The sequence below is a fragment of the Sarcophilus harrisii genome, chromosome 6 (genome assembly GCF_902635505.1).
Source record: "Sarcophilus harrisii chromosome 6, mSarHar1.11, whole genome shotgun sequence".
In the NCBI taxonomy this organism is placed as follows: Eukaryota; Metazoa; Chordata; class Mammalia; order Dasyuromorphia; family Dasyuridae; genus Sarcophilus; species Sarcophilus harrisii.
The window spans coordinates 241,028,042-241,051,570 of record NC_045431.1 but is presented as its reverse complement, the minus strand read 5'-3'; the positions used below and the strand labels follow the sequence as shown (position 1 = coordinate 241,051,570).

At 64.8% G+C, this 23,529-nt stretch overlaps 3 protein-coding genes across 4 annotated transcripts; 2 read left to right on the top strand and 1 right to left on the bottom strand.

Moving 5' to 3' along the window:
- The first annotated feature begins 270 nt into the window (after positions 1–270).
- On the top strand, positions 271–8,582 carry DPP3 (dipeptidyl peptidase 3). Its single transcript, XM_031941668.1, has 18 exons — positions 271–333; positions 1,321–1,595; positions 1,997–2,086; positions 2,266–2,403; positions 3,385–3,459; positions 3,542–3,635; positions 4,273–4,403; positions 4,497–4,627; positions 4,718–4,776; positions 5,085–5,279; positions 5,390–5,502; positions 5,582–5,674; positions 6,132–6,194; positions 6,385–6,509; positions 6,663–6,783; positions 6,952–7,131; positions 7,499–7,661; positions 8,103–8,582. Exons 2-18 carry the CDS (start codon positions 1,326–1,328, stop codon positions 8,273–8,275), a joined length of 2,214 nt encoding a protein of 737 aa, XP_031797528.1. The 5' UTR covers positions 271–333; positions 1,321–1,325; the 3' UTR covers positions 8,276–8,582.
- A 914-nt stretch (positions 8,583–9,496) lies between these two features.
- BBS1 (Bardet-Biedl syndrome 1) lies at positions 9,497–16,533 on the top strand. 2 transcript variants are annotated; one of them, XM_031941677.1, is made up of 18 exons: positions 9,497–9,780; positions 10,941–11,017; positions 11,224–11,258; positions 11,885–12,157; positions 12,535–12,687; positions 12,795–12,841; positions 12,923–12,961; positions 13,425–13,497; positions 13,587–13,718; positions 13,795–13,901; positions 14,079–14,199; positions 14,321–14,479; positions 14,561–14,630; positions 14,747–14,905; positions 15,101–15,234; positions 15,850–15,984; positions 16,073–16,159; positions 16,255–16,533. In XM_031941677.1, the coding sequence occupies exons 1-18, from the start codon at positions 9,707–9,709 to the stop codon at positions 16,339–16,341; spliced, it is 1,962 nt and encodes a 653-aa protein (XP_031797537.1). In that variant the 5' UTR covers positions 9,497–9,706; the 3' UTR covers positions 16,342–16,533. The 2 variants fall into 2 exon arrangements, with proteins under 2 accessions (XP_031797537.1, XP_031797538.1); XM_031941678.1 differs by lacking the exon at positions 12,535–12,687 and having other exon boundaries at positions 9,502–9,780.
- An 829-nt stretch (positions 16,534–17,362) lies between these two features.
- ZDHHC24 (zinc finger DHHC-type containing 24) lies at positions 17,363–21,750 on the bottom strand. Its single transcript, XM_031941693.1, has 3 exons — positions 21,419–21,750; positions 17,963–18,240; positions 17,363–17,874 (listed from the first exon to the last, which is right to left on the bottom strand). Exons 1-3 carry the CDS (start codon positions 21,691–21,693, stop codon positions 17,600–17,602), a joined length of 828 nt encoding a protein of 275 aa, XP_031797553.1. The 5' UTR covers positions 21,694–21,750; the 3' UTR covers positions 17,363–17,599.
- Between the last annotated feature and the right edge of the window lie 1,779 nt (positions 21,751–23,529).

Genomic DNA, 23,529 nt, shown 5'->3' with positions numbered 1-23,529 from the left:
TTTTAGGGACGAGTCACCCGAGGCGCGGAAAAGCTGGGCCAGTAAAGGTCGGAGCTCGGGCCCAAGGGACCAGGCTGGGACCTCCCGGCGGGGCGCCGGCCTCGCGGGCCAATCCCCAGCAGCCCCGGCAGCACGTGCGGGAGGAGGCGGAGGGAGGAAGGAGGAGGGCGGGGCCCGGGAGGATCCGCGCGCTCATTGGCCCCTGGCTAAGCCGGTCATGACGAAGGCGAACGATGATTGGGCGGGAGGGGCGGGCGTCGCGCGGCCCCAATGAATGGGTAGCCGGAAGCAGGAAGTGAGTGAGGGAGTGAGGGAGAGAAGCAGCTGGTGCAGGTGAGGGCACCCTGGCGGGGCGCTGCGGGCGGGGCGGCGCGGGGCGGGGAGCGGGCGGGCGCCGGGGACCCCCCTCGCTCCCCGGCCAGGATCTCCTGGCGCCGGGAGGGCTCCGAGCGGAACGGAGCCCGGGAAGGCCTCCCGCGCCGGCGGGTGCCAGAACGCCCCCGCCCCAGGGACCCCGCCCCCCCCCGCCCCCCTCCCCGCCCCCTCCGCGCCCCCCCCCCGCCCCCAGGGACTCTGAGGCCCGCAGGCGGCGCCGGGGCGGGAGCCCGGAGCATCCTTCCGCGTCCCTGAGCTTGCCGGGCGCCGGGGAAAAGGGACCTTGGGGGCTTAGCTTCCCGGGCCGCCAGCCCAGCCTGGGGATGCGCTGCCGGCCCTTTGGCCAGGCCCCGGGTGGCGCCCCCTTCAGACGGATGAGAGCCTGCCCACAGGGATGGAAGGGGATCCCAGAGAATGGGGGGGCCAGTGTGCTCTCGCCTGGGAGGCAGGGCTGGGTCTGCTGCTGCAGCCCGATCCCCAAAGACCCGCAGCTACACCCACTTAGTGCTGGCCCCACTTAAGGTTTGCAAAGTGCTTTCTAGCCCCTTTTACAGATGAGGAAACTGAGGCAGGCAGCGCTACAGTGGCTTGCCAAGAGTCACATGCATTTCTGACACGGGGCCCCCAGCCTCTGCCTTCAGGACCCCCGGCCGGCCCCTTCCACTCCTTCCTAGGCCGTTTTTCCTTGTGTCTGACCAAAATTCCCGTCCTTGCAGCTGTTCCTGTGTGTAACCTTCCCCCCACGTAGGCTGTGCTTGCCCCTCCTCTAGTTCCCTGCAGGGCTCGGCGCCAGGGTCACCTCCCACAGGAGGCCTTCCCGAAGCCCCCCCTTCTTCCCCTTCCCGTCAGGCCGTATGTGCTTTCTGTGGCTGTAGCTGTGGGCAGGCTCCCAGGGTCCCACACCCGGCGCGCTTCCCCTGACTTCTGCCCCCCCCTCCCCGGCAGACACGATGGCGGACCCCCAGTACATCCTCCCCAATGACATCGGCGTGGCCAGCCTCGACTGCCGGGAGGCCTTTGGCCTGCTGTCCCCCACGGAGCGGCTCTACGCGCACCATCTGTCCCGGGCCGCCTGGTACGGGGGCCTGGTCGTCTTACTGCAGACGTCCCCCGAGGCCCCCCACATCTACGCTCTCCTAAGCCGCCTCTTCCGGGCTCAGGACCCCGAGCAGCTCAAAGAGTGCGCCCTGAAGGAGGGGCTCACGGAGGACGAATACCAGGTCTGCCCCCCGGGTCCCCCTTCCCCCGACCCCAGGGCCTTGCCAGTGGCATCTCCCCCCGGCGGGCGCATGTGCAGAGACACAGTCACTGCACATCCAAGGGCACACCCGTGCACACACACGGCAGAGCCACGTATGCTTACACACACGCAGTCTGTGAGAACGTGCACATTCACACATGTGCACACACAGGCAGTTCTCAGTGCACACATGTACTTTAACATGCTTTCACACATGGGTGCTCTCACATGTGTGCACACGCTGACATGCATTCACACATGCACACATATACACACAGATACTCTCACGCTCCCCCTTCTCCCACAGCCTGGGGGGCAGACTACTGAGGGCTGCACCCTCTGCCTCCCCCGGCCCTCCCTGACCTCCTTCCCTGCTCCCAGGCTTTCCTGGTCTACACTGCGGGGATCTACGCCAACATGGGGAACTACAAGTCTTTCGGAGACACCAAGTTTGTTCCCAACTTGCCTAAGGTGAGATGGGGCTGATGGGAGCAGGTGAGGGCGCACGGGGTGCCAGGGACGCACTGGGGGAGTCCCGCCTGGGCTTCCAGAGAGCGAGCCCTCTTTAGTTGGGGGGGAGGAGTCTGGGAAACGATCGTGGCCATGGGGCCGGCCCGATCCCCTTGTTTCCTTCCTCCCTCCCCGTGCAGGAAAAGCTGGAACGGTTAGTGCTGGGGAGCCGAGCTGCGCAGGAGCACCCAGAAGAGGTGGGGGGGCTCTGGCAGGTCTGTGGGGATCTCATGTTCTCCCTGGAGCCCCAGCAGCGCCACCTGGGCCTGGGAAACGAGGTGAGAGCCTGGAAGTTGGGAGATGGCCTTTGGGGGTACGTGGTGTCCAGGGGTGGCCCTAGCCTCCTTGCTGTCACAAGGGGGTGACAACCCCAAGGTGTTGGGTGAGGGTCCGGAGCTCCAGAACGCTGAGCCCCCATGGGACGGTGGGGCTGGGGGATGCCCAGCTGGAGGTGCTCCCCGAGCTCTTCGAAGCTCCCGGAGGGGAGCTGGTGTCTGAGCCGAGCCAAGTGAGGAGCTGAGGGCAGGAAGGGCAGGGCTGGGAGGGGTTGGTATTTGCCCTCCACACCCGCTTCCCATAATCCTGGCAGCCTGGACTCTGGCCTGTCCTCAGGCCCATCCTCAGGCCCGTCCTGCCCTTCCGCCCTCACTCCCATCAGCCCAGAAAGTCCCTGGGGCCACCCCTCCCCCTCCCTGAGCTCATCGGATTTGGGGCTGGGGCCTTGCCCACGGCAGGAGCACCTGAGGGGCTTGTCCAGGGGTCCCGGGCCCTTGGTGATCACAACAACTGCCTTTGGGGGGTTTAAAGGCTCCCGAGGCCTTTGCCTGCATTTTCTGCTCTGGGCTCACCCTCCCCCTTCCTCCCCCCCAAGGTTTGGTCTTGACCCAAGAGCAACAGGGAGCCACTGTGGCTTTTTGAATGGAGGGAGGAGCGTGGTCACACTTGTACAACAGGAAGTTGGAGAGCCTGGGTTCTCTGAGGGGAGGCATCGTGTGTCTGGCTGTTCCCCTTCCTTAGTGGGCTCCTTTGGTGCTCAGCCGACGGGCTCTCCCCCCACCACTGGCTGCCCTTTCCGCTGCTCCCCATTGGCTGCCCTTTCCACTCCCCATGGCCTTGACCCTCACTCTCACCTGTGCCCGTCGTGCCCCCTGCAGCGCACTGGCTCCTTTGGGGCAGAGACATTTTCTCGTCCCTTCACTCCCGCGGCGTCACGGGCCCCTCGCGGGTGTCGGTGCTGACGGGGGGGTCTCCCCCAACAGGGCACCACCACATATTTCTCTGAGAACTGTACCTTGGAAGATGCCAAGCTGGCACAGAGCTTCTTGGATTCGCAGGTAGGCGGCCGGGAGGCCGGGTGCCAGGCCGTGGGGTGGGCGGCCTCTTCCCTGCAGGCGCCCACCTCCTGCTCTCTTCCAGAACCTCAGTGCCTACAACACCAGGCTGTTCAAGGGGGTGGATGCAGATGGGAAACCGTGCTTTGAGGTGCGCCTGGCCTCTATCCTCCGAGAAGGTGAGCCCTGAGCCCAGCATGGGCTAGCCTCGAGCCTGGGGTGGGCTAGCCCCAAACCTAGGGTGGGCTAGCCCATAAGGAAGGCGCTGCTTGGGCCTGCCCCCCTCTTCCCCACCCCCCCTGGCTCTTTTGGTGTGACTCCAAACCCGGGCCTGCCCTCGAGATTATATGCCCAGGCTCATCCCTGTGAATGTGCCTGTGCTCCCCCCCACCCCCCAAGGGGCCTGTTTCACTTGACCTTTGTGTGCTGAACATGAAAGAGTGGAAAAGCACTTAGAAGGTCCTAAGCACAGCATACAGTAGGTGCTTGCTGATGACTGACCCTCCATACAGCTTCCTGCACTTAAATAGCAGATCCCAAGCAAGGCACACAGTAGGTGCTTGCTGATGAATTGGTCCTCCATCCAGCTTCATGCGCTTACTATGTTCCAAGTGTGGCACACAGTAGATGCTTGCTGATGACTGACCCTCGGTCCAGCTTCTTGCCTCTGGGTTCTTGCTTCTCACCTCGCCCTGTGTCTCTCCAGTTGTCCTTCTAGGAAGCAGGGTGTCCCTGGGTTCCGTCCCCTGAGCTACAAGAGGGCCAGGTCTGGGTGCTGGCTCTTTACTCATTTCTCCTGTGTTCCCGGCCCTGTAGAGACCACCCCAGACTCCGACATGACGCCAAAACTGAAGAGCTACGAGTTTGAGGGCTGCCAGTTCCAGGTGACCCGGGGAGACTACTCCCCTCTCCTGCAGAAAGTGGTGCAGCACCTGGAGAAAGCCAAGGTAGTGTTCTGCGGGATGGGAGGGGGCGGGCCCCAGGGGAGCCAAGGCAGCTTCCAGGAGACCGGCAGCGCCCCTGGCCTCCCTCCCCCACAGGCCTACGCAGCCAACGGCCTCCAGGAGCACATGCTGAGCCAGTACATCGAGAGCTTCACGCAGGGCTCCATCGATGCCCACAAGAAGGGCTCCAGATACTGGATTCAAGACAAGGGCCCCATTGTGGAGAGGTGAGAGGGCCATGGTCCCCGGGGTCCCCACCCCCCTTCCCCCCTCTCCCCGTCCGCCCCACGGCCTCCAACGTCACCTTCTCTCCCCAGCTACATCGGCTTCATCGAGAGTTACCGAGACCCCTTCGGCTCCCGCGGAGAGTTTGAAGGTATCCTCCTGGGCACCAGGGGCCTCTGGGTACAGGGACTGGGATCCTAGGGCGGCGGGGGATCTTTGGGCCACGGGGGTGGGGGGGGGCGGGTAGGAGGCAGCACCTGCCCGCTCCCCAGCTCGGGGCCCACCAGGGATCAATGGGATGGCCGAGATCGGCTCCTGGGGACTAGCAGGGGAGCCTGTCTGTGGCTCACTCAGCACATCTGCCTGGCGGGGCCGCCCTTCCTGCCCCTCTCCCCCCGTTACTGTGCCCTGGGGTCCCCTGAGGCTCCCCCTCCAGCCCTGCCCTTCCTGGGCCCTCAGGGTTTGTAGCCGTGGTGAACAAGTCCATGAGCGCCAAGTTTGAGCGGCTGGTGGAGAGTGCGGAGCAGCTGCTGAAGGAGCTGCCCTGGCCCCCGGCCTTCGAGAAGGACAAGTTCCTGACCCCGGACTTCACCTCGTTGGATGTGCTCACCTTCGCGGGCTCCGGGATCCCAGCTGGCATCAACATCCCCAACTGTGAGTGGCATTGCCAGCCTCAGGGGAGGGGGCACAGGGGCACCGGGGGAGGGGGCACAGACGCTCCCATGCTCCCATCCCCCTTCACGTCCCTTCCCCCACCCCTCCAGATGACGACCTTCGCCAGAAGGACGGCTTCAAGAACGTGTCTCTGGGCAACGTGCTCGCCGTGGCCTACGCCACCCAGCGCGAGAAGCTCACCTTCCTGGAAGAGGAGGACAAGGTGAGGGAGGGCGGCCGTGGGGGCCGGGCAGGAAGGAGGGCGGGGGCGGCCAGGCGGCCCTGACCCTTCCCCTCTGCAGGACCTCTACATCCGCTGGAAGGGGCCGTCCTTCGAAGTCCAGGTGGGGCTGCACGAGCTGCTGGGCCATGGCAGCGGGAAGCTCTTTGTGCAGGTGAGGTCCCGGGCGCCCCTCCCTGCAGCCCCTCCCTGTCCAGTGTGGCCCCTGCCCTGCCCGAGGTGCAGCTCCCACTCAGCCAGGGCCGGCGTCCGGGGTTCAGCCCCAGTGACCCCCTCTGTGAGGGTTTGCCCCTCGGGCCTTGGGGCACAGCAGGAGCAGGGGCCAGTGGGCCTAGGAAAAGGGCGAGCAGAGGTTGCAGTGGAGAGACAAGAGGTGGGGGCTGCAGGTTAGGAGTGTCACATACCAGCTGGATCTGCTGGCGCTGCTGACCCAGTGCTGTTAGTTCAGGGGAGGAGTATGTGGAGCCAGGGAACAAAGGGCTAAGAAGAGGAAAGGGAGTAGAGAGCCCCCTCCTCTGGGCTTCTTGAGACAGGGCCTGGCCCGCAGGCCCTGGGACACTGGACACCTCTGGGGCGGGCATCCCACCCTTCTGTTCTGGTTCCTCCTGCAGGATGAGAAGGGAGCGTTCAACTTTGACCAGAACACTGTGATCAACCCAGAAACGGGGGAGCAGGTGAGGAGTGGGTGGGGGGAGCATAGAGGGGTTACCCCAAGACCCAAGGGAAGAGCACGGAGGGCAGTCCTGGGGAGCCCCCCACCGACTGGAGGGGGGCAGGCGAGGGGGGAACGGCTGGGCAAGGCCCAGGGCAAGGAGGCCGGGGAGCCAGCAGCCCGTCTCCCCCCCGGCCTCACCTCGCCCCCAGATCAGGAGCTGGTACCGGAGCGGTGAGACCTGGGACAGCAAATTCAGCACCATCGCCTCCAGTTACGAGGAGTGCCGGGCTGAGAGCGTGGGGCTCTACCTCTGCCTCCACCCCCGAGTCCTGGAGTAAGGGTGGGCTGGGCTGGGGGGCTCTGGGACCTGGGGTGGGCCTGTGAGTGGGCTGGGCCAAAAGGGGCTCTGGGACCCGGGGTGGGCCTGTGAGGAGATAGGGTCTGGGGGCCCCTGGGAGCCCCTGATCCCCGGCCTGGCTTCCTCCAGGATCTTTGGGCTGGATGGTCCTGAGGCGGAGGACGTGGTCTACGTGAACTGGCTGAACATGGTGCGGGCCGGGCTGCTGGGCCTGGAATTCTACACTCCCGAGACGTCCAGCTGGAGACAGGTGGGGGAGGTGGGGATGGGGGTGGGGGTAGAAGGGGGAGTGTGAGGGGGGAGGGGGCTGAGCACAATCGGCCTGGGCTCCTCAGGGGTCTCTTGGTCTCTCCCCACTTGAGGGCGGGGTTAGAAGAGGGAGAGTGCCCCGGACTGAGACCTGACCTGGTCACCGCAGGCGCACATGCAGGCCCGCTTTGTGATCCTGAGGGTCCTGCTGGAGGCCGGGGAGGGCCTGGTCACGGTGGTTCCCACCACCGGCTCCGACGGGCGGCCGGATGCCCGGGTCCGCTTGGATAGGCACAAGATCCGCTCGGTTGGCAAGCCTGCCCTGGAACGGTTCCTGCGGCGACTCCAGGTGAGCAGAGGCTCTTTGGCCCTTAGCCCTTCACTCGGCCCTCTAAGTCAGAGGCTGCCTGTGAGGGAGGGGCCGGGGCCACCCCACGGGCTAGAGGAGCCCCCTCCTTGCTGATCGCCCAACAGGGCCTTTGCAGCCTGTTGTGTCTTCCCCTCCATGTTTGACCAGGCTGTGCCCCTGGCCTGGGACGCCTTCCCTCCCCCCCAAGTCCTCCCCCCAATCACCTGGCACTAGCTGGTGCTTAGTCAAGGCTCATTGCTTGATTGACGGGAGAACCGAAAGGCCTCATTGGAGGGTCGCTCCCTAACCCCGCCCTCAGTTTCCCCATTTGTAAGGGGCCAGGTGATGCCTGATACCTCCCCCCCAGGTGCTGAAATCGACAGGCGACGTGGCCGCCGGGCGGGCGCTCTACCAGGGCTACTCCGCGGTCACCGACGCTGCCCCTGAAAACTTCCTCGCCCTGCGCGAGACGGTGCTGCTGCGCAAGGAGGCCCGCAAGCTCATCGTGCAGCCCAACACCTGCCTGGAAGGTAGCAGCTCACGCCCCCCCAGGCTCAGGCTCCATTTGGGACAGGAGCAGGCGGGAAATGGGCTGGGGAGTGCCCGGGCTCATTGGGGGCTGGGTAAGGGGCCGGGAGAGCCACAGGGGCCGGGAAAGTCACTGCCCGTGCCGGGGATGGGCCTGGGGAGCCCTCCATGGGCCAGTCAGGGAAGGCGGCCCAGCCCGGCTTTCTCGGCTCCAGTGGGACAGCTTTTTCCTTCCCTCAGACCAAGTTGGTCCTGCCCTCCAGGGGCTAAGCAGGCCCAGGTGCCCATCCCCCAGGTGATGGCCCCCCAGGCACCCCCTCCTCACTCCATCACTGCCATCCTCCTTCCTTAAGCCAGGGGGCACTGCCCCCCTCCATCCCCCATGGTCACGGGCTCAGAGGCCTGGTGGGGCCCTGCTGAGGACCCTCTGCTCCCCTCCCCAGGCTCCCAGGTGCAGCTCCTGGAGTACGATGCCTCGGCCGCCGGCCTCATCCGCTCCTTCTCCGAGCGCTTCCCCGAGGATGGGCCCTTGCTGGAGGACGTGCTCACAGGGCTGGCCAAGGCCGACGCCCACTTCTGGAGGAACCCCACCGTGGTCGCGGCCCCCCGGGCCTGAAGAAGCTCGGCTCCATCCACCCCGTGCCCTCCTCCCTCGGGGCCCTCCCTTGCTCTGCCGGAGGGATGGGGCCTTTGTGCCCGGTGGGGCCGGGCCTTCGCCTCCTTCCGCCTCCACCCGAGGTCAGCCAGAAGGGCCTGCAGGAGCCCGTCTCGGACGCACCACCTGTCCAGGATCTGGGCCCAGCCTCCCCTCTCAGAGGCAGCTTCCTCTTCTGTCCGGGATGCTTCCATCCTGCCTGCCTACCTCTCACAGGGTTGTTGTGAGGAAAGTGGTTTCTAACCTTTAAAGAGCTAGCCAAACGGGAGTGCTGACCACTGAGCTTCCTTCCCGCCCCGGGCCCCGGGGGCCTGCGGGTTGGGCCTCTGCCTCCAACCATAACCAGGGAGCCTTGGGTGAAGGGAACACAGGCCTTAGAGATGGGACCGGATGTAGCATATGGAATGTCAGAACGGGAAGGCTAAGTCATTGAGCATTTATTAAGCATCTACTGCATACCACACTACAAGGAAAAGCAAAGGGCAGTGCACCTGCCCTCAAAGCTCCCCATCTAGTGGGGGGCACAGCGGGCAGGCGGTCACAGGCATAACCAGGCCAAATGGGAGATGGCCGAGGGAAGGCTCTGGGCTGGGGGAAAGTGGGACGGCTTCTCGGAGCTGAGACTTGGAGGCTGCCAGGCAGGTGCCCCCAAGGAGGCCGACAATTCCAGGCTTGGGGAAGTGCTACTCATAAAAGTGCTTGGGGCCTCCTAGGGACAGCAGGGTGGCCAGTGTGGACAGGAGGAGGCCAGTGTGGACGGGAGGAGGCGACCGGCCCAGCAAAGGGTTACCTGGGTCCCAGAGTGGCTGGGGAGCCGAGAGAGAGGAGTGTGATTGGGGGGGGGGGGACGTGGTCCTCTGACAGCTCAGGGGAGGAAAACGGGAGTGAGGGCCCACTGGAGGCAGGAGGACCATCCGGGACTGGAGGAACTTGGAACAGAAAATGGCAGCGGGGAGGGACCCAGGACACAGGTGGGAGCTGAGCACTTTTGGAACACGGCGGGGACAGGGAGGAGGAGGAGGAGGCACAGAACGTGCAATGCGGCAGCAGCTTGAGAACTCGGAACGGTGGATGTCAGAGCTGTGGAGAACCTTAAAACGGAGCCCAGAATGATGGGGGGAGGGGCCTTAGAATGGCACGGTCAGGGGTGGAAGGCCAGCGCCGAGACCCGCCTCCCAGCGGGAGAGCCGAGCCGGGCAGCGCGGAACCTGCAGCCCAGAAGATACCGCTATAGACCGGGAGTGAGGCGCGGACGGCCGGCGCAGGCGCGTTCCCGTCGGGCTCTGCGGCTGCGCAGAACGCTCTCCAGAGTTCTGCTTGGAACCTTGGCGCGCTGCTCCCAGAGCCGACGGACCGCCGGGAGGAGGGCGCCGGGGCGGAGCCGCCGGGAGGATGCGTCCGTTGTCCGGGGTGATGGAGAATAAGATGGCGGCGAGCGGGGATTCGGCGGGCTGCCGACCCAATAGGTGACCCCCCCTGACCCCCAGCGGCGCCTGCCCCTCTGGCTGGCGGGAGGAGCGGCGGGTTCTCCCCTCCCCGGCCCCACCCCCCCAATACCGTTAGTGAGCGGGCGGGGCCCAGGAGGGGGGAGGGCGTTCGGAGTCCGCATTCGGAGAGTACGTCACTCCCGCCCCGCCCGACAACAGACTCAGTTTCCTCATCTGTCATACGAGCTGGGATCGGAGGGGCCCCTGCACCGCGGGGGGTGTTGGGATCAAATGAGCCGCGGCTGCCGAGAAGCTCACGGACGCCCCCGGGGTGCTGGGGACATAGCAGCGAAGGGAGGGGGCACGTGGGCTCTCCGAAACGTGAACGCGCAGTCTCGTGCAACCCGGGGGCTCGCGGAACCTGAGGGCGTACAAGTAAACAACGTAACCTGGGCACCTCCAAGTAAACAGTGTAGCCTCGTGCACCCTGGGAGGTGGAACCTGGCCATTCAGAAGTAATCAGTGCACCCGGGCGTGCCCCCCCCCCCCAGGTGGAACCTGGGCAATACAAATAAACAATGTAGCCTTGTGCACCCTGGGAGGTAGAACCTGGGGCTTAGAATGGCAACAATGTAGCCTCGTGCCCCCCCTCCCCCTTAGAGGTGGAACCTGGCGCTCAGAAGTAAGCAGGGTAGCCTCGTGCATCAGGGTAGCCTCGTGCATCTGGGCAGTGGAACCTGGGCGCTGAGAACGGGACCGGTGTAGCCTCGTGTACCCCTGGAGGTAGAACCTGGGTGCTGAGAAGGGGTGTAGCCCCGTGCCCCCCAGGAGTGCTGGAGGCAGAACGTGGGTACTTAGAGCATTAAGTGTGGGATGTGTAGCATCACTATCGTACACCACAGTGGGCCCCTTGTTGGTCTCTCAGAACCATAAAACGCGAGTAACGAGTTCCCAGAAGCTCTCTGGAAGGTTGTCCCCAGCTGCCTGGTTGGCCGAGTGAAGGAAGCTCCTGACCCTTGGCACTGCCCTTCACCCCCCCACCCCCAGCTTCACGCCCCTTGGCAGCCCCAGGAAGCCCTCAGCCTGACCCCACCCCACCACTGCCCCTCAGCCAGAGCCACCAGCCACCCACCCACACCCACTCCCTCGCGGTCCTTCCCCTCTCACCATGATGCCCCTTCCACCTCTCCTCTCTCCAGCACCGAAGCCAATTCCAAATGGCTGGATGCCCATTATGACCCCATGGCCAACATCCACACCTTCTCCGCATGCCTCGGTGAGTCTGTCTCTTCTTGTCTCTCCCCATCTGTCTCCCTCCCTTCCTCTGTCTCTCTCTGTCCCTACCTCTGCCTCCGTCTCCCTTTATCTCTCCTTCTCTGTCTCAGCACCTGCTTTATTGGGCCCAAGAGCACCCTGCCCGGAGCTCCAGCTGGGCCCCGGGGCTCTGCCCTCCCCACCCTCACGAGCCATTCTGTTTTCTAGCACTTGCGGATCTCCACGGGGATGGCGAGTACAAGGTGAGTGGTTGTTGGGCTTAGACGGGAAAACCTGGGGGGGAGGAGAGGGCCCAGTGCCCAGCCTGGAGCTTCGGGTCTCTCCCCAAGCCTGAGCCAGCCATGGCTCTGCCCGTGGCTCCAGAGCTGATCGGCCGAGCCGGCTGAATCCCCGGAGCCGGGGGCCTTGGGCGCATCCAGGCCGTCCGTTTATAGCAGGGAAAGGAGGCTTAGAGGAAGCTTAAGAGATTGGCCCCATATCTCAGCGTGGGCCCTGACCCCACAGAGTGACAACTCTGAAGGTCGTTGAATTCAGAACACCCAGGACTTCTGACTGGCCCGGCCCACCCCCTGTGCTCAAGGGTGGGCTCAAGCCCACCCTCTTCTTGTGGGAACAAAGTCCCTTATTCTCTGACCCCTAGTCCCCTCCGCCCCCCAACCCTGTGCCCATTGTGCCTGTGGGAGCCCTGGGTCCATGCAGACTCTGGAAGGGGCCTGAGTGAGAGAACATTGATTAAGCGCCTGCCAAGGACCTGGTGGAGTCGGCCCCGTCCGTTCCCGCTGCCGGGAAGCTGCCGAGCAGAAGGAAGGGCCCTGGAGCCTCGGGGCCAGCGGCGAGCACCTTTCTCATTCGAGCCTTTCCCTCGTAGCTGGTGGTGGGGGACCTGGGTGCGAATGGTCGGCACCCGCGCCTCAAGGTGCTCAAGGGACCATCGGTGCTGACCGAGAGCCCCCTGCCCACCCTGCCGTCCGCCGCCGCTGCTTTTCTCATGGAGCCCCACGAGCCTCGGACCCCAGCACTGGCGCTGGCCTCTGGGCCCTGTGTATACGTCTACAAGAACCTTCGCCCTTACTTCAAATTCAGCTTGCCTCCCCTGCCTCCCAACCCCCTGGAGCAGGACCTCTGGAACCAAGCCAAGGAGGTGGGGGGCACAAGGGGGGGGGGACGGGGAGAGAATAGTTCAGGCAGAAACGAGAGGAGAAAAATGGCAATTTGGGGGAGAAGGGAGGAAGGGGATCCCAGCTCGAGTCCCCTGGTCATCGGGTTCCCTCAACGTGCTGGACCAGCCCCCATGGAGCTGGTGGGTGGCCATGTGTGTGCACATGTGTGGCGTGAGCCTGGAGGGGGCATGACGAGGATGGGGGGCCCTTTGGAGCAGAGGCCCCAGCATCCTTTTCCCTCTTTGTCCCAAAAGCAGATTTCCTCTTGCTCCCCTCTGCCAGGGTCCTCAGGTCTCCCCCTCAGGCCGGTTCTTTGCCTCAGTTTCACCTGGCTCACACAGCCCCGCTTCTCCTGCAGCGTAGTTATTGGGGGGCTTGGCAGGGGTTCGGATGTGCCTCCCGAAGGTCTCGTGGGGACTCCAGCTGGCCTTGGCCCAGTTCTGGGGGAGACAGTAGGAAAGAGGAGAAAGCGTTCACATCTTGGGGAAAGCAAGGGCTTTGGAGCAAACAGGTGCATTCATAGAGAGGGAAAGGGCTTGGAAGGTGGGGGCAGGGCCACAGGGCCTTGTGGGACCTGTGAGCGCAGGCCTGAGCTGCGGAGTCTCCCCTTTGGCGCAGGACCGGATTGACCCTTTGACCCTAAAGGAGATGCTGGAGGGGATCAGGTGAGAAGGCTCTCCCTGCTGTTCTTTGTGCCCTCTGGCCTTTGTTCTTTCCCCCCTGACCTGAGCCCCCTCTGCTTCCAGGGAGAAGGCCGAGGTGCCCCTGTCGGTGCAGTCCCTCAGGTGAGCTCCACTGTGGGGTCAGTGTGGCCGTGGGCACTGATGGGGACCCGCCTGCCCGTGCTCGGACACAGCTAAGGGCTCCCCCGTGGCCCAGATGACTTCTCTGTGAGCGTCGTGGGGGGCCTGGGGTCCCCCCCACTCTCACCTCGGGGGCCCCAGCTCTTTCTCCATAAAGTCAGAGCTGCTCGGCCCCTGTGACAAGGTGACTGCCAGGCCTGGGCCGGCTCCAGCACCTCGGGCTCAGTACGTTCTGTAAACCCGGGTCTGGGACGGCTGAGATGGCGCGTAGAGTCCCGCCGAGGGCCCTTGGAGGGGGAGGGGGTTGCCGAGCCCCAGATCCAGAAGGGCCAAGGAGGAGGGGTCCCTCATCCAGGTTCCGGCCTGGAGGGAGGCCCCAGAGGTCGCCCGAGGTGGGTGCCCGGGGCCTCGGAGCCGGGCTATCTGAGAGGCGTCTGCTCTGTAGGTTCCTGCATCTGGAGCTGGGAGAAATGGAGGCTTTTGTTGCTCAGCACAAGAATCAGCCCATCAAGAGACAGGTATAGGGGGGCCCCTCCCTGCTTCAGACTCCCCCTCCCCTTCCCAACCCCCGTTCCTGGCTGAGGCCTCTTGGTTCCTTGGCCACCAGACAGTCATCACGGCCATGACCATCCTGAAGAAGAATCTGGCCGACGAGGATGCCGTGTCCTGCCTGGTGCTGGGGACCGAGAACCGCGAGCTCCTGGTGCTGGACCCCGAGGCCTTCACCGTCCTTACCAAGGTCAGCCGGGGGCCAAGTGGGGGGAAGGGCCCGGGGGGCGCCCGCAGCCGGGCCGACCGTTGGCACCTCCCCCCAGATGAGCCTGCCCAGCGTGCCCGTCTTCCTGGAGGTGTCGGGCCAGTTTGATGTGGAGTTCTGGCTCACGGCCGCTTGCCGCGACGGCAACATCTACATCCTGCGCAGGTGTCGGGCTCGGGAGGGAGGCTCCAAGTTTGCGAGCGGGCAGGAGGGAGGGCAAGGGCGAGGGCTGGGTGGGAGGCAGGGAGGGAGGCCCTGAGTGTGCCAGCAAGCGGGCAGGAGGGGAACCGGGGGCAAAGGCTGGGCGGGAGGGAGGCACCCTCTGATGGGCCTTGACCGCAGGGACTCCAAGCGGCCCAGGTACTGCATCGAGCTGAGCTCCCAGCCCGTGGGGCTGGTCCGCATCCACAAGACGCTGGTGGTGGGCAGCACCCAGGACATGCTGCACAGCTTCACCCACAAGGTACCGCCTGCCCCCCCCCAGCCCCCAGCCTCCTCTCTCCTTCCCCAGGCCCCAGCCTGACCTCCCCCCACCTCAGCCGGGCTCCCGCCTGGGCCCGCCTGACCCCCCGGCTCCCCCGCAGGGAAAGAAGCTGTGGACGGTGCCCATGCCGGCACCCATCCTGACCATGAGCCTCCTGGAGCAGCGCTCGCGGGGCCTGCAGGCCGTCATGGCCGGCCTGGCCAACGGGGAGATGCGCATTTACCGAGACAAGGCCCTGCTCAACATCATCCGGACCCCGGTGAGCTGGGGCTCCGGGCCCCCCCCCCCAAACTGGGATTTTCCCCTCCTGTCTCACAGACCCACCTGCCTCTTCCCCCAGGACGCGGTGACCAGCATCTGCTTCGGCCGCTACGGGCGAGAGGACAACACCCTCATCATGACGACTCGAGGTCAGGGGGGCATGACCTGGGGCCGGGGGGCCCCCCTGGGGGGCAGAGCAGAGACCCTCCCATCTGGGCTGAGGGGGAAGGGCCCCCAGGCAGTTGTGGGTCTCCCCCTCCACTAGGCGGCGGCCTGGTCATCAAGATCCTGAAGCGAACGGCAGTATTTGGAGAAGGGGCTGGAGAGGCAGGGCCCCCCCCAGCCCAAGCTCTCCGGCTCAATGTGCCCCGAAAGACCAGACTCTATGTGGACCAGACCTTGCGGGAGCGGGAGGCCGGCACCGGTGAGCTCGAGCAGACACTGTAGCCAATGGTTGGGGGTACCCCAGGGGCCCCCACCTCGCTCTGCCTTCTTCCCGCGACCTCCCCCCTTTTCATCATCTGCTACCCTCCGGGTCCCCTCCACACTCCTCTCAGAATCCCCCTAGGCAGCAGCTTTGGGCATCTCGGGGCCCCCCCACCTCTCATGCCTTCCACAGCCATGCACCGAGCCTTCCAGATGGACCTCTACCTGCTGCGGCTGCGGGCCGCTCGGGCCTACGTGCAGGCCCTGGAGTCCAGCCTGAACCCCGTGTCTGCCACCCTCCGGGAGCCCCTCAAGCTGCATGCCGTGGTGAGGAAGCTTGGGGGGGGAGCGGAGCAGGCTGAGGGTGCTAAGGGTCCTGGGGACGCCCCGGCAGCACAGGGGAGGGGCCCCCCCAGCCAAGAAGTAGGAGGAAGGCTGGGCAGCCCGTCCGTACAACGGAGATCACTGAGTCTTCCCCCTGGCCCTTCTAGGGCCCAAGGGCCAGATGGGAGAACAGGGTGGGGAGGCCTGAAGTCTGGAAGCCCGCCTCGAACCCCTCCTGGCTGTGATGTTGGACAGGTCCCTGAAGGGCTCGGGGACCCTCTTGGCGGAGGGAGGCCTAGAAAGCCCCCATTCACGGATGGGGGTCAGAGCAGGGTGCTAGCGGGGGCACAGGGACAGCCACCCTCCCAGAGAGGGGCCAGGGGTACCAGGACCCAGGAGGAGGACTCAGAAATCCCTCTGGGCTTTGTTTAAGCATTTTGCAATGACCGGAGCTCCCCAAAAGGTAATGAGCTCCCCATCCAGTCCCTGGATGTCCAGATGGGGCACCCCATGGCTTGTTGGGGTCATGGGGGGTGCGGCTCGATGCCCCCCTCAGGAAGAGCACCCTGGGTGTGGCTGAGTCCCCGCGGCAGCTCTAAGAGCTTTGTTCCTCCCCAGGTTCAGGGCCTGGGGCCCACTTTCAGGCTGACCCTTCACCTCCAGAACACGTCTGCCGTCCGCCCGGCCATCGGCCTGCTGGTCTCCTTCCTGTACAATGAGTCCCTCTATGCTCTGCCCCGGGCCTTCTTCAAGGTGGGAGCCCCTCCCAAGCGCTCCCCTGCCCCTGCCGGCCCCCCCTTGTCCCACCTCCGTGAGCCCCCATCCTCTGTCCCCACCGCAGGTTCCCATGTTGGTGCCAGGCCTCAGCTACCCCATGGAGACCTTTGTGGAGTGTCTCAGTGACAAGGGCATCTCGGACATCATCAAGGTGGGTCACCAGGGGCAGGCCGGCTGAGTTGGGGGGGGGGCCTGACAATGGAGCCCCCCACCCAGCTGCATGAGTGGCCTCTGCCTCCCCCACAGGTGCTGGTTCTGCGTGAGGGCCAGAGCGCGCCCCTGCTGAGCGCCCACATCAACATGCCTGTGAGCGAGGGGCTGGTGGCCGCCTGAGCCCGGCGCTGGCCAGGAATGAGCAGCAGCCAGGCAGGGCCTCCATGTGGAGGCCGCCATGGAGGCCAGCCCCGAGAGGGGCTTTGGAGGCACCGGCTGATGGCCCGAGGATCCCGCCTCCAAGCAGCTGGCACTTCTGCCTTCCCTTCCCCCTCAGGCCTGCCATTGGCTGTCATTAAAGGGGTGAGGAGCCTCCGACACTCTGGCCTCTTTCTTGCCAAGGACAAGGCCCTCAGTGGGACTTGGGGGCCCCTGACCCTCCCTGCCTGTCGGCTCCCCGTTCTGGCTCCCTGGGCGCCAAGCCCCACACCCCCTTCTGCCATGGCTCAGGACCTCTGGCGTTTAGCCCCCAGGTTGTGCCTGCGAAGCCTTGTTGGGGGGGAGAGCGCCACAGCATCACACCGCAAGCATTTATTAAGCCCTTTCTGTATACCAGTCAAAGGGCTCTGGGATGGAGCTGCCAATCCTCAGGGACAGCCCGAGGCAGGGACAGAAGGGAGGGGGCAGGGCCCAGCCACCAGGGGTCCCTTGGGCCGCCCTCTCCAGAAACGGAGAATGGCAGCCGGGTACCAATCCAATAAAACCCTGGTACTGGACCCCAGGCCTGCACCTTGCCACCTGTTTCCTCAGCTGTCAGTCAGTCAGAGGCCTCGGCCAAGGGCCGAGCAGGGAAGAAAGGCCCCCTAGCAGAGTGAGGCTGCCCACCCTGGGGAGCCCCTGGCCGCCTGCCTCCCATCCTCGCGGAGTGCCCCTTGGCCCTGCCACCACACTGAGGGGGGAGCCGCAAATGGGCACAGAAGCCAGGTGAGGGAGGCAGCCGCACACTGAGGAGGCCCGAGGATGGGCGCCCCCCACCAGGAGGCGCTGCCGGCCCCAGACCTCTCTGACCCCATTTCCTCCCGGCCCTGGCGCTCTGGGCACTCCCCTCCCTCCAAATCCTGGCCATGCCCCCAAGTGCCCACCCCAGTCTGCCCAGGCGCAAAACCTCAGCTCCCCCAAAGACGGCCCCCACGCAGCGGCAGGAGTAACTTCAAGGCTTTATTGTAGCGGGGACTGGGGCCGACAGCCCGCCCTGGGCCCAGCCTTGGGGGCAGGGGCAGCGTCAGGGAGAACCGAATGCAGGGCTCAAGGGCCAGGCAGGCAGGGGGAGGGGAGGGCCCTGCTGGGTGGGGGCGCAAACCTGGGGGGCTCAGGCGGGCGGGGAGCGGCCCGCGACGCTCCTCGGCCCCCAGTGTGTGCTCCCCCCGGGCGACGCTCCTCAGTCGGCGGTCTGGAAGGTGATGCCGTCCCCAGGCAGCGGGGAGGACAGGAAGGGCCAGAGCCACACCAGGAGCCAGCGGGAGCCCAGGGCGGCCTCCATGTTCCGGCGGGGGCCCAGGTCGTAGAGGCGCTGCCCGTGGGCCCACTCGCGGGTGGTCTGGCCGCGCAGCAGCAGCATCCCATGGAAGAGGAGCCCGGCCCCGCAGAGCAGGGCACCCGCCACACACGTGTCAGCTATGAAGGCCAGGGCAAACTGGGCCGGGGACACGCCACCTGCGGGAGCACACAGCAGGGGGCTGCTGGGGCCGGGCCGGGGGGGGGGGCCTCCCCGGCCCAGCCCCCGACCCCCCACGGCCCTCACCGGTGAGCAGCATGAGCCAGGGCAGCAGCAGCAGCGTCACGGCATGCAGCTGGGAGTGCGCCCGCAGCAGGAGGCCCAGGGCCGGGCCCAGCAGGGCCGTGACGTGCAGCAGCAGGCCGGCCCCGTGGAGCAGCAGACACAGGAAGGGCCGGTAGTTGCTGAAGCCCACACAGCGCCCCAGCAGCAGGCAGTGGTGGTCCCGGCGCAGGACGCAGACCCTGCAGGCCGGGCAGTGCCCGCTGCGCGGGGGGACCTGGCTCTGGCACTGGTAGCAGTAGCTGCAAGGCAAGGGAGGCCCCATGAACCCCAGCCCCCTGAGCCACACCCCCACCAGCCTGTCCTCCAGGGCCACCTTCCCTCTGGAGCCTCTTCACAGCCCCCGGCAAACTCCCAGCCTCTTCTGCTCCCGTTCCCAAGGACTCCACGGTCTACAAAGCTGCTCTCTGGGGTGGGGGACTCCCTGTGTGGAAGCTCCCTTCCCCAGGGCAATCTGAGAGCTGCCAGCATGGGTGGTGGGTAGAACTTCCTGACTCCAAAGCTGAGCCACTATCCTCTCTGAGGCAGCCCTCAGTCCCATTTCACAGATGAGCAAACTGGAGCTCTGAGGGGTCAGGGATTTGCCAGGATCACACTCCCAGCACCCCGCCTCAGAGCCCCCCATTCCCAAAGTCAGGCAGCCTCCAGTTGGGGACCCTCCCAAAGGCTCCTGGGGGGCCAGAAGACACCCCCTACTCTGCCCCCCAGCTGCTCTTGGGTCGTCACCTTTTGATGGCATCAACCATTTTCAGGTGAGGATTTAGACCCAGTTAAGGCCAACAAGTGAGCAGAAAGAAGGGTGGCTCACACTCCCCCGTGCTGATCCCGCTCCAGGGACCCCTCAGCCCCCACAAACCACACTCCCATCACCTGCCAGGCGGCGGCCCGAGGCTGTCCAGCCGGCCCTGTCCAGAACCGACATGTTCCAGCTCTTTGGGTCTCTACAGAACCGAACAAATGTTCCCTCGAGTTCCTCACCCTGCCCATAAGGTCGGCAGCCCCCCGCCATTTGTCTAGTGCCTCGGTGGAACAGGTCCCAGAACGCACTGCACAGGGCTCTCAGAAAGCCCCAGGACCCTTCCCCACAAACCCAGAGGGGCAGAACCTAGGGATACTTGGGCCACGTCCGGAAGGAGCCGGCGGCTGCCACCTGTCTGGGGACTCCCATTGTTCCCCCTCATTCCCCGGGTTCCCAAGGACAATCACAGCATCGTGGAGCCGAACCTCCGCTCTTTCTGCGCCTGGAGGACGGCCACCCTCAGCCTCCGGGTCCCCTCAGCCAGTGTCGCTGTGTGGCATTTGAGGGAAGAACCCCCCCCCCCACTGGAGGGAGCTCACTCCCCCAAGGGGCTCCAGCCAGAAGGCAGCTCCCTTCCCACCAGAGGAGCAGCATCACTCTGGGCCTGACCAAATGTAAGCTCCTTGAGGGAGGGGCCATGGCGCTTATGCCTTTGTGTCCCGCCCCAGGCCACAAGGAAACTTCCCCCAAACCCGCTTCTGCTCCTTCGAGCCAGAGATGGTCTCCACCTGCCTGGTCCCTCACCACCTCCCCACGGCACCGACTCTAGGCTCTCAGCCCTCCTCCAGAAGCTTTCACTGAGTATGCAGCCCCCAAACCGCGCCCATCCTCTGCACTGGGATGGGCGAGGGCAGAGCAGACCCTGCCCCTCCCCGCCCCAGTCTGTGGCACTCTCCCTCCCGGCTGCCACCAATGGCTCCTAGGATCCGCTCCGAGCCCAGGGCCTGCTTCTGGCCCAGCACAGAAGTCTGGCCCGAGGACTTCACAGAACCCACTTTGCTCCCTGGGATTGGGTCCAGCCTCACAGATAACCAGGGCGAGCAGCTGAGCCCAGGAGACACCCCCAGAGGCCTCCAGGGCCTCTGCTGCACTCAAGGGGAGCGCTCCCCGGCCTGCCTGCCCGTCTCTCTGTCCAGACTCATCAGAGGCTTCGGGAAGGGCCCAACACGGTGCTTCAGGGTCCCCCACGGCCGTCCTTTGGGGCCCTGGTCACCATCCCTCTTGTCTGGTCAGCACCTGCTTCTGGAGCCACTCAGTTCCTCCAGCCCAGGCCGTGGCCTGTGTTCCCTCTGGAAGCGGCTCGGGGGCCCCTTCTCGGCCCCTTTTCTCCTCATCCTCCGGGCCAGCTGGAGCCAGTCTTGAGTGGAACCTCCTGACAAGCGGGGGGCCTTGACGAGCTCCCTTCCCTCCTGAGGCTTCTCTTCCACCATGAGATGGGGCCAAATGTTGGGGGTGTACAGCCCCGGCTCCCCCCCTCCAGTGGCTCCTGGCTCTGCCCTGAGCCGGCACCTGGGCCCTTCTCTGCTCCAGGCCCTCCTGTCCCAGCTCACCCTGCCCAACCGGGCCAGCCCCTCTCCCTGGGCACGGCCCATCCCACAGACGTCTGTGTCCCCGCACCTGAACTTGTGGAAGTTTTTTTTGTTTTTTACAGAAGCGTCATCCATCCCCCCTTAAACCTTCCTGCCAGTGAAGGCTGGCCTCAGCCCCCCGGCCCCAAACCATGATCCCTGAGGGCTGGGGCCCAGCAGCACTAGCGGGACCCCCCAAGTCTTGCACAACTCCACTGCCACCCGCACCCCAAATCACAACTGGAAAAGAGGCAGAGCACTCAGCAGGGCACAGGAGCACCACCGCAAACCGGTGCCTGCCTGCTGAGGACTGAGAGCCTCGGCCTGGGCCAGTAGGGCCCCAACTTCTAGTGCTAGGCCCCTCCCACGCCAAGTGACCACAGCCTCTGGTGGGCCCGCAAGCTTCGGGGCCGCCCTTGAGGAGACTTCTGACCCAACAAAGGCCAGAAGGGAGGTTCAGAGAGGCAGGACTCGAACCCGAGGCCCCCCTTCCTCTCCCTGATGCAGACTTCACCGAGTCTGTGTCTGACCTTCTCCACCCAACAGAGGGCACCAGGGGTCTCTCGGGGCTCCTCCTGCATGCCCACCTCCGGTGCCAGCCCCAGACCCTCCCTGGCACCCAGGAGAAGGACTAAGCTTCTCCAGGGCAAGGATGGCGCTTTGTATACCCAGGCCTTAGTACACATTAGGCGATTAATAAATGTTCCTCATCACCATCCCAGTGACCTTCCTAGGGGGGCTGAAACTCAGAAAATCCCTTTCGGTTCATCTGGGTCCTGGGATAAGGTGATTATCGTCCCCCGGACAGGAGGGGAACCAGAGGTTGTCCCAGGCGTCATCTGCACCCAGACCTCCCCGGGGCTCCGTGCACCGACATTCCCGCCTCGGCCCGAGGGGATACAGGGTGGGGCTGCCCTCGGCCCAAGGAAGAAGCCCCCCCAGGGAGGCTGGACTGGAGCCCGGGGCGGAGATGGGCGGGCGCGGTGGGGGGGAGGGGGTGTAGACACCTCGGGAGGGGGCCCGCTCCCCCGCCCTCGGCGCATGCGCACTCACTCCCAGCCGCGGCCCAGCGCCCGGCCCGCCAGCACCACGCCGCCGATGCCCGGGTCCCGGAGCAGGAAGAGGGCCGCGTTGCCCAGCACGTTGAGCAGCTGGAAGGCGGCCAGCAGCAGGTGCAGCGCCCGCGCCAGAGGCCCCGCGGCCGGCAGCCCCGGCCCGTGCAGCAGCACGTAGGCCAGCTCCAGCGCCACGGCGGCCGCCCACAGCGCCGTCAGCAGCAGCGGCAGCCGCGGGCCCCGGCCGCCGCCCGCGGCCCACACCGCGCCCATGGCCCGCCGCCCGTCGTCGCCCGAAGGGCCTCCCGCGGCCTCCGCCGCCGCCAGCGCCGCCGCCCCGCCCGACCCCGGCCGCGCAGGAGCCCCCGCCCCCGCCGCGACCTCGCGCCTATCAGAACCCGCAGGCCGCCGCCCGGCCCAATGCGCGGCGAGCGCCTGCCGACGCCAGCCTCTGATTGGACGGAGGGACGAGCCAATGAGGACGTGCGCGAGCTCAGCCCGCGAGCCCAAGCTTCGGCCCCGCGAACCTCCCCGAGGCCCCGCCCCCTCGCCTGGGCCCCGCCTCCGAGGGCGCGGCTTCTCCGGGCCAGAAGCGAGCCCCACAGATCTGGTCCAGCCTCTACCGGGTCCGCAGGCTCGGTCCTGGGTTCAAATCTCATCCTTACCACTCGTGGGGGCTTTGTCTCCTCCCCCAGCCTCAGATTTCTTTCAGTGCCTTTGCGCTCCCCCCCTTGATGCCTGAGCTGTCCATCACCGGTTTGTCCATAGCCGGTGCTTGAGGTCCTCCTGGGCAGGAACCGGCCTTTGCCCTTTTGTGTAGCACGGCACACAGCAGGCGCCTAATAAGTGCTCAGTGACTCGCCTATAAGATGGGCCTCCCTTTAAGCAGCAGGAGATCTCCTGCCGGTCCAGCTTCCATTTGCAGAGCTCCGGTGCCAGGGAGGTGGCTGCTGCCCCGGATAGCCTCTGTTCCACTTTTAGATAATTACCAGGATGTTTTTTCCTGTCACAGTATTTCTTAAGATCTTCGATCTCATAGGGGGAGGGGGATTTTCCTCAAACACGCAGATGTAAGCCAGCTGTGCCTGCCCATCCTCCCACAGAGGCAGGATCCTTCAAGGGTTCAGCTGGGGTGAGGGCAAGGGAAGGAATCTTCTCCCATCCCTTCATGCTGCCTGGACACGAGTGAATCATTCCATCTGTTGTCCCATGATCCCTTGTAAAATGGGGATAATACCAGCACCTGCCTTTCAGGATCAGATGAGCTACGTGTGAATGCTTTGCAAATTGTAAAATGTCAAATGAGTTCCAGCTATTATGATCTCACCGAATGAGCAGCTCAGCTTCTTTGCCCTCCATACATGTTTCTATTGGAGTCCCTCGGACTCGAGGCATCAGGTGTGCTGCCTGCCAGCTGCACAAGCCCCACGACCTTGCTGCGTGCAGCCCAAGCCAGATTCAACTGGAAATAGTGAACCAAATAAATTAAAATGCACCAGAACATAGATGATGGTCATGTGTGATTTTCTACCTCAATATGTAGCCCCCAGAGATCCTTAGGTGCTATCTAGGGTCCCCAGTTTCTATTTGAATCCGTAACTGCTGCCCTGGGCGTGTCTCAGTCAGTGGGTCAAGAGCCATTTCGTGTTCCTTTCTGAGTAATATGCTGAGTCCTCCTGAAAACCCTCTCGCCTTCGCTCTTTGGATGCCGCTCAGCTTTAGTCTTCACGGACCGTGACGGCCATTCCACAGCATCACTGGAAGAGGGCTACTCTGTTACTTGGCTCAGCCGCTGGTTCTTGCCCCTCCAGCCAAGTAGAACAAATCCAATAGGTTCCTACATGACGGTCCTTCAGCTATAGGAAGATGCCCTTGGTGATCTCCCTAAGTCGCTCATGCTAAAAACATTTCTCCTTGCTGCAGCTGATCCATATAGGACATGGTCTTCAATAACCCACCCAGAATCCTCCTTCTCCAGAGGGTCTCCAACATGTCAACGTCCTTCGTAAAACACAGGGCCCAAACTGAGCAAAATACTCTAGGGTTGTTCTCCCAGGAGCAACTGATCATTTATGAAGCACCTGCTGTGTACCACAAACACGCTTGCTT

What these genes read in the sequence shown, in the direction of transcription:
- DPP3 (XM_031941668.1), top strand. Translation starts at nt 1,326, where the DNA reads ATGGCGGACCCCCAGTACATCCTCCCCAATGACATCGGCGTGGCCAGC. An exon ending in ACCCAGAAACGGGGGAGCAG is followed by an intron (nt 6,195 to 6,384) that starts GTGAGGAGTGGG and finishes CCTCGCCCCCAG; the next exon opens with ATCAGGAGCTGGTACCGGAG. An exon ending in AGACGTCCAGCTGGAGACAG is followed by an intron (nt 6,784 to 6,951) that starts GTGGGGGAGGTG and finishes TGGTCACCGCAG; the next exon opens with GCGCACATGCAGGCCCGCTT.
- BBS1 (XM_031941677.1), top strand. Translation starts at nt 9,707, where the DNA reads ATGCGTCCGTTGTCCGGGGTGATGGAGAATAAGATGGCGGCGAGCGGG. An exon ending in ACGGGGATGGCGAGTACAAG is followed by an intron (nt 11,259 to 11,884) that starts GTGAGTGGTTGT and finishes TTTCCCTCGTAG; the next exon opens with CTGGTGGTGGGGGACCTGGG. An exon ending in TGCCCCGGGCCTTCTTCAAG is followed by an intron (nt 15,985 to 16,072) that starts GTGGGAGCCCCT and finishes TCCCCACCGCAG; the next exon opens with GTTCCCATGTTGGTGCCAGG.
- ZDHHC24 (XM_031941693.1), bottom strand. Translation starts at nt 21,693, where the DNA reads ATGGGCGCGGTGTGGGCCGCGGGCGGCGGCCGGGGCCCGCGGCTGCCG. An exon ending in GCGCTGGGCCGCGGCTGGGA is followed by an intron (nt 18,241 to 21,418) that starts GTGAGTGCGCAT and finishes CTTGCCTTGCAG; the next exon opens with CTACTGCTACCAGTGCCAGA. An exon ending in CTGGCTCATGCTGCTCACCG is followed by an intron (nt 17,875 to 17,962) that starts GTGAGGGCCGTG and finishes GTGCTCCCGCAG; the next exon opens with GTGGCGTGTCCCCGGCCCAG.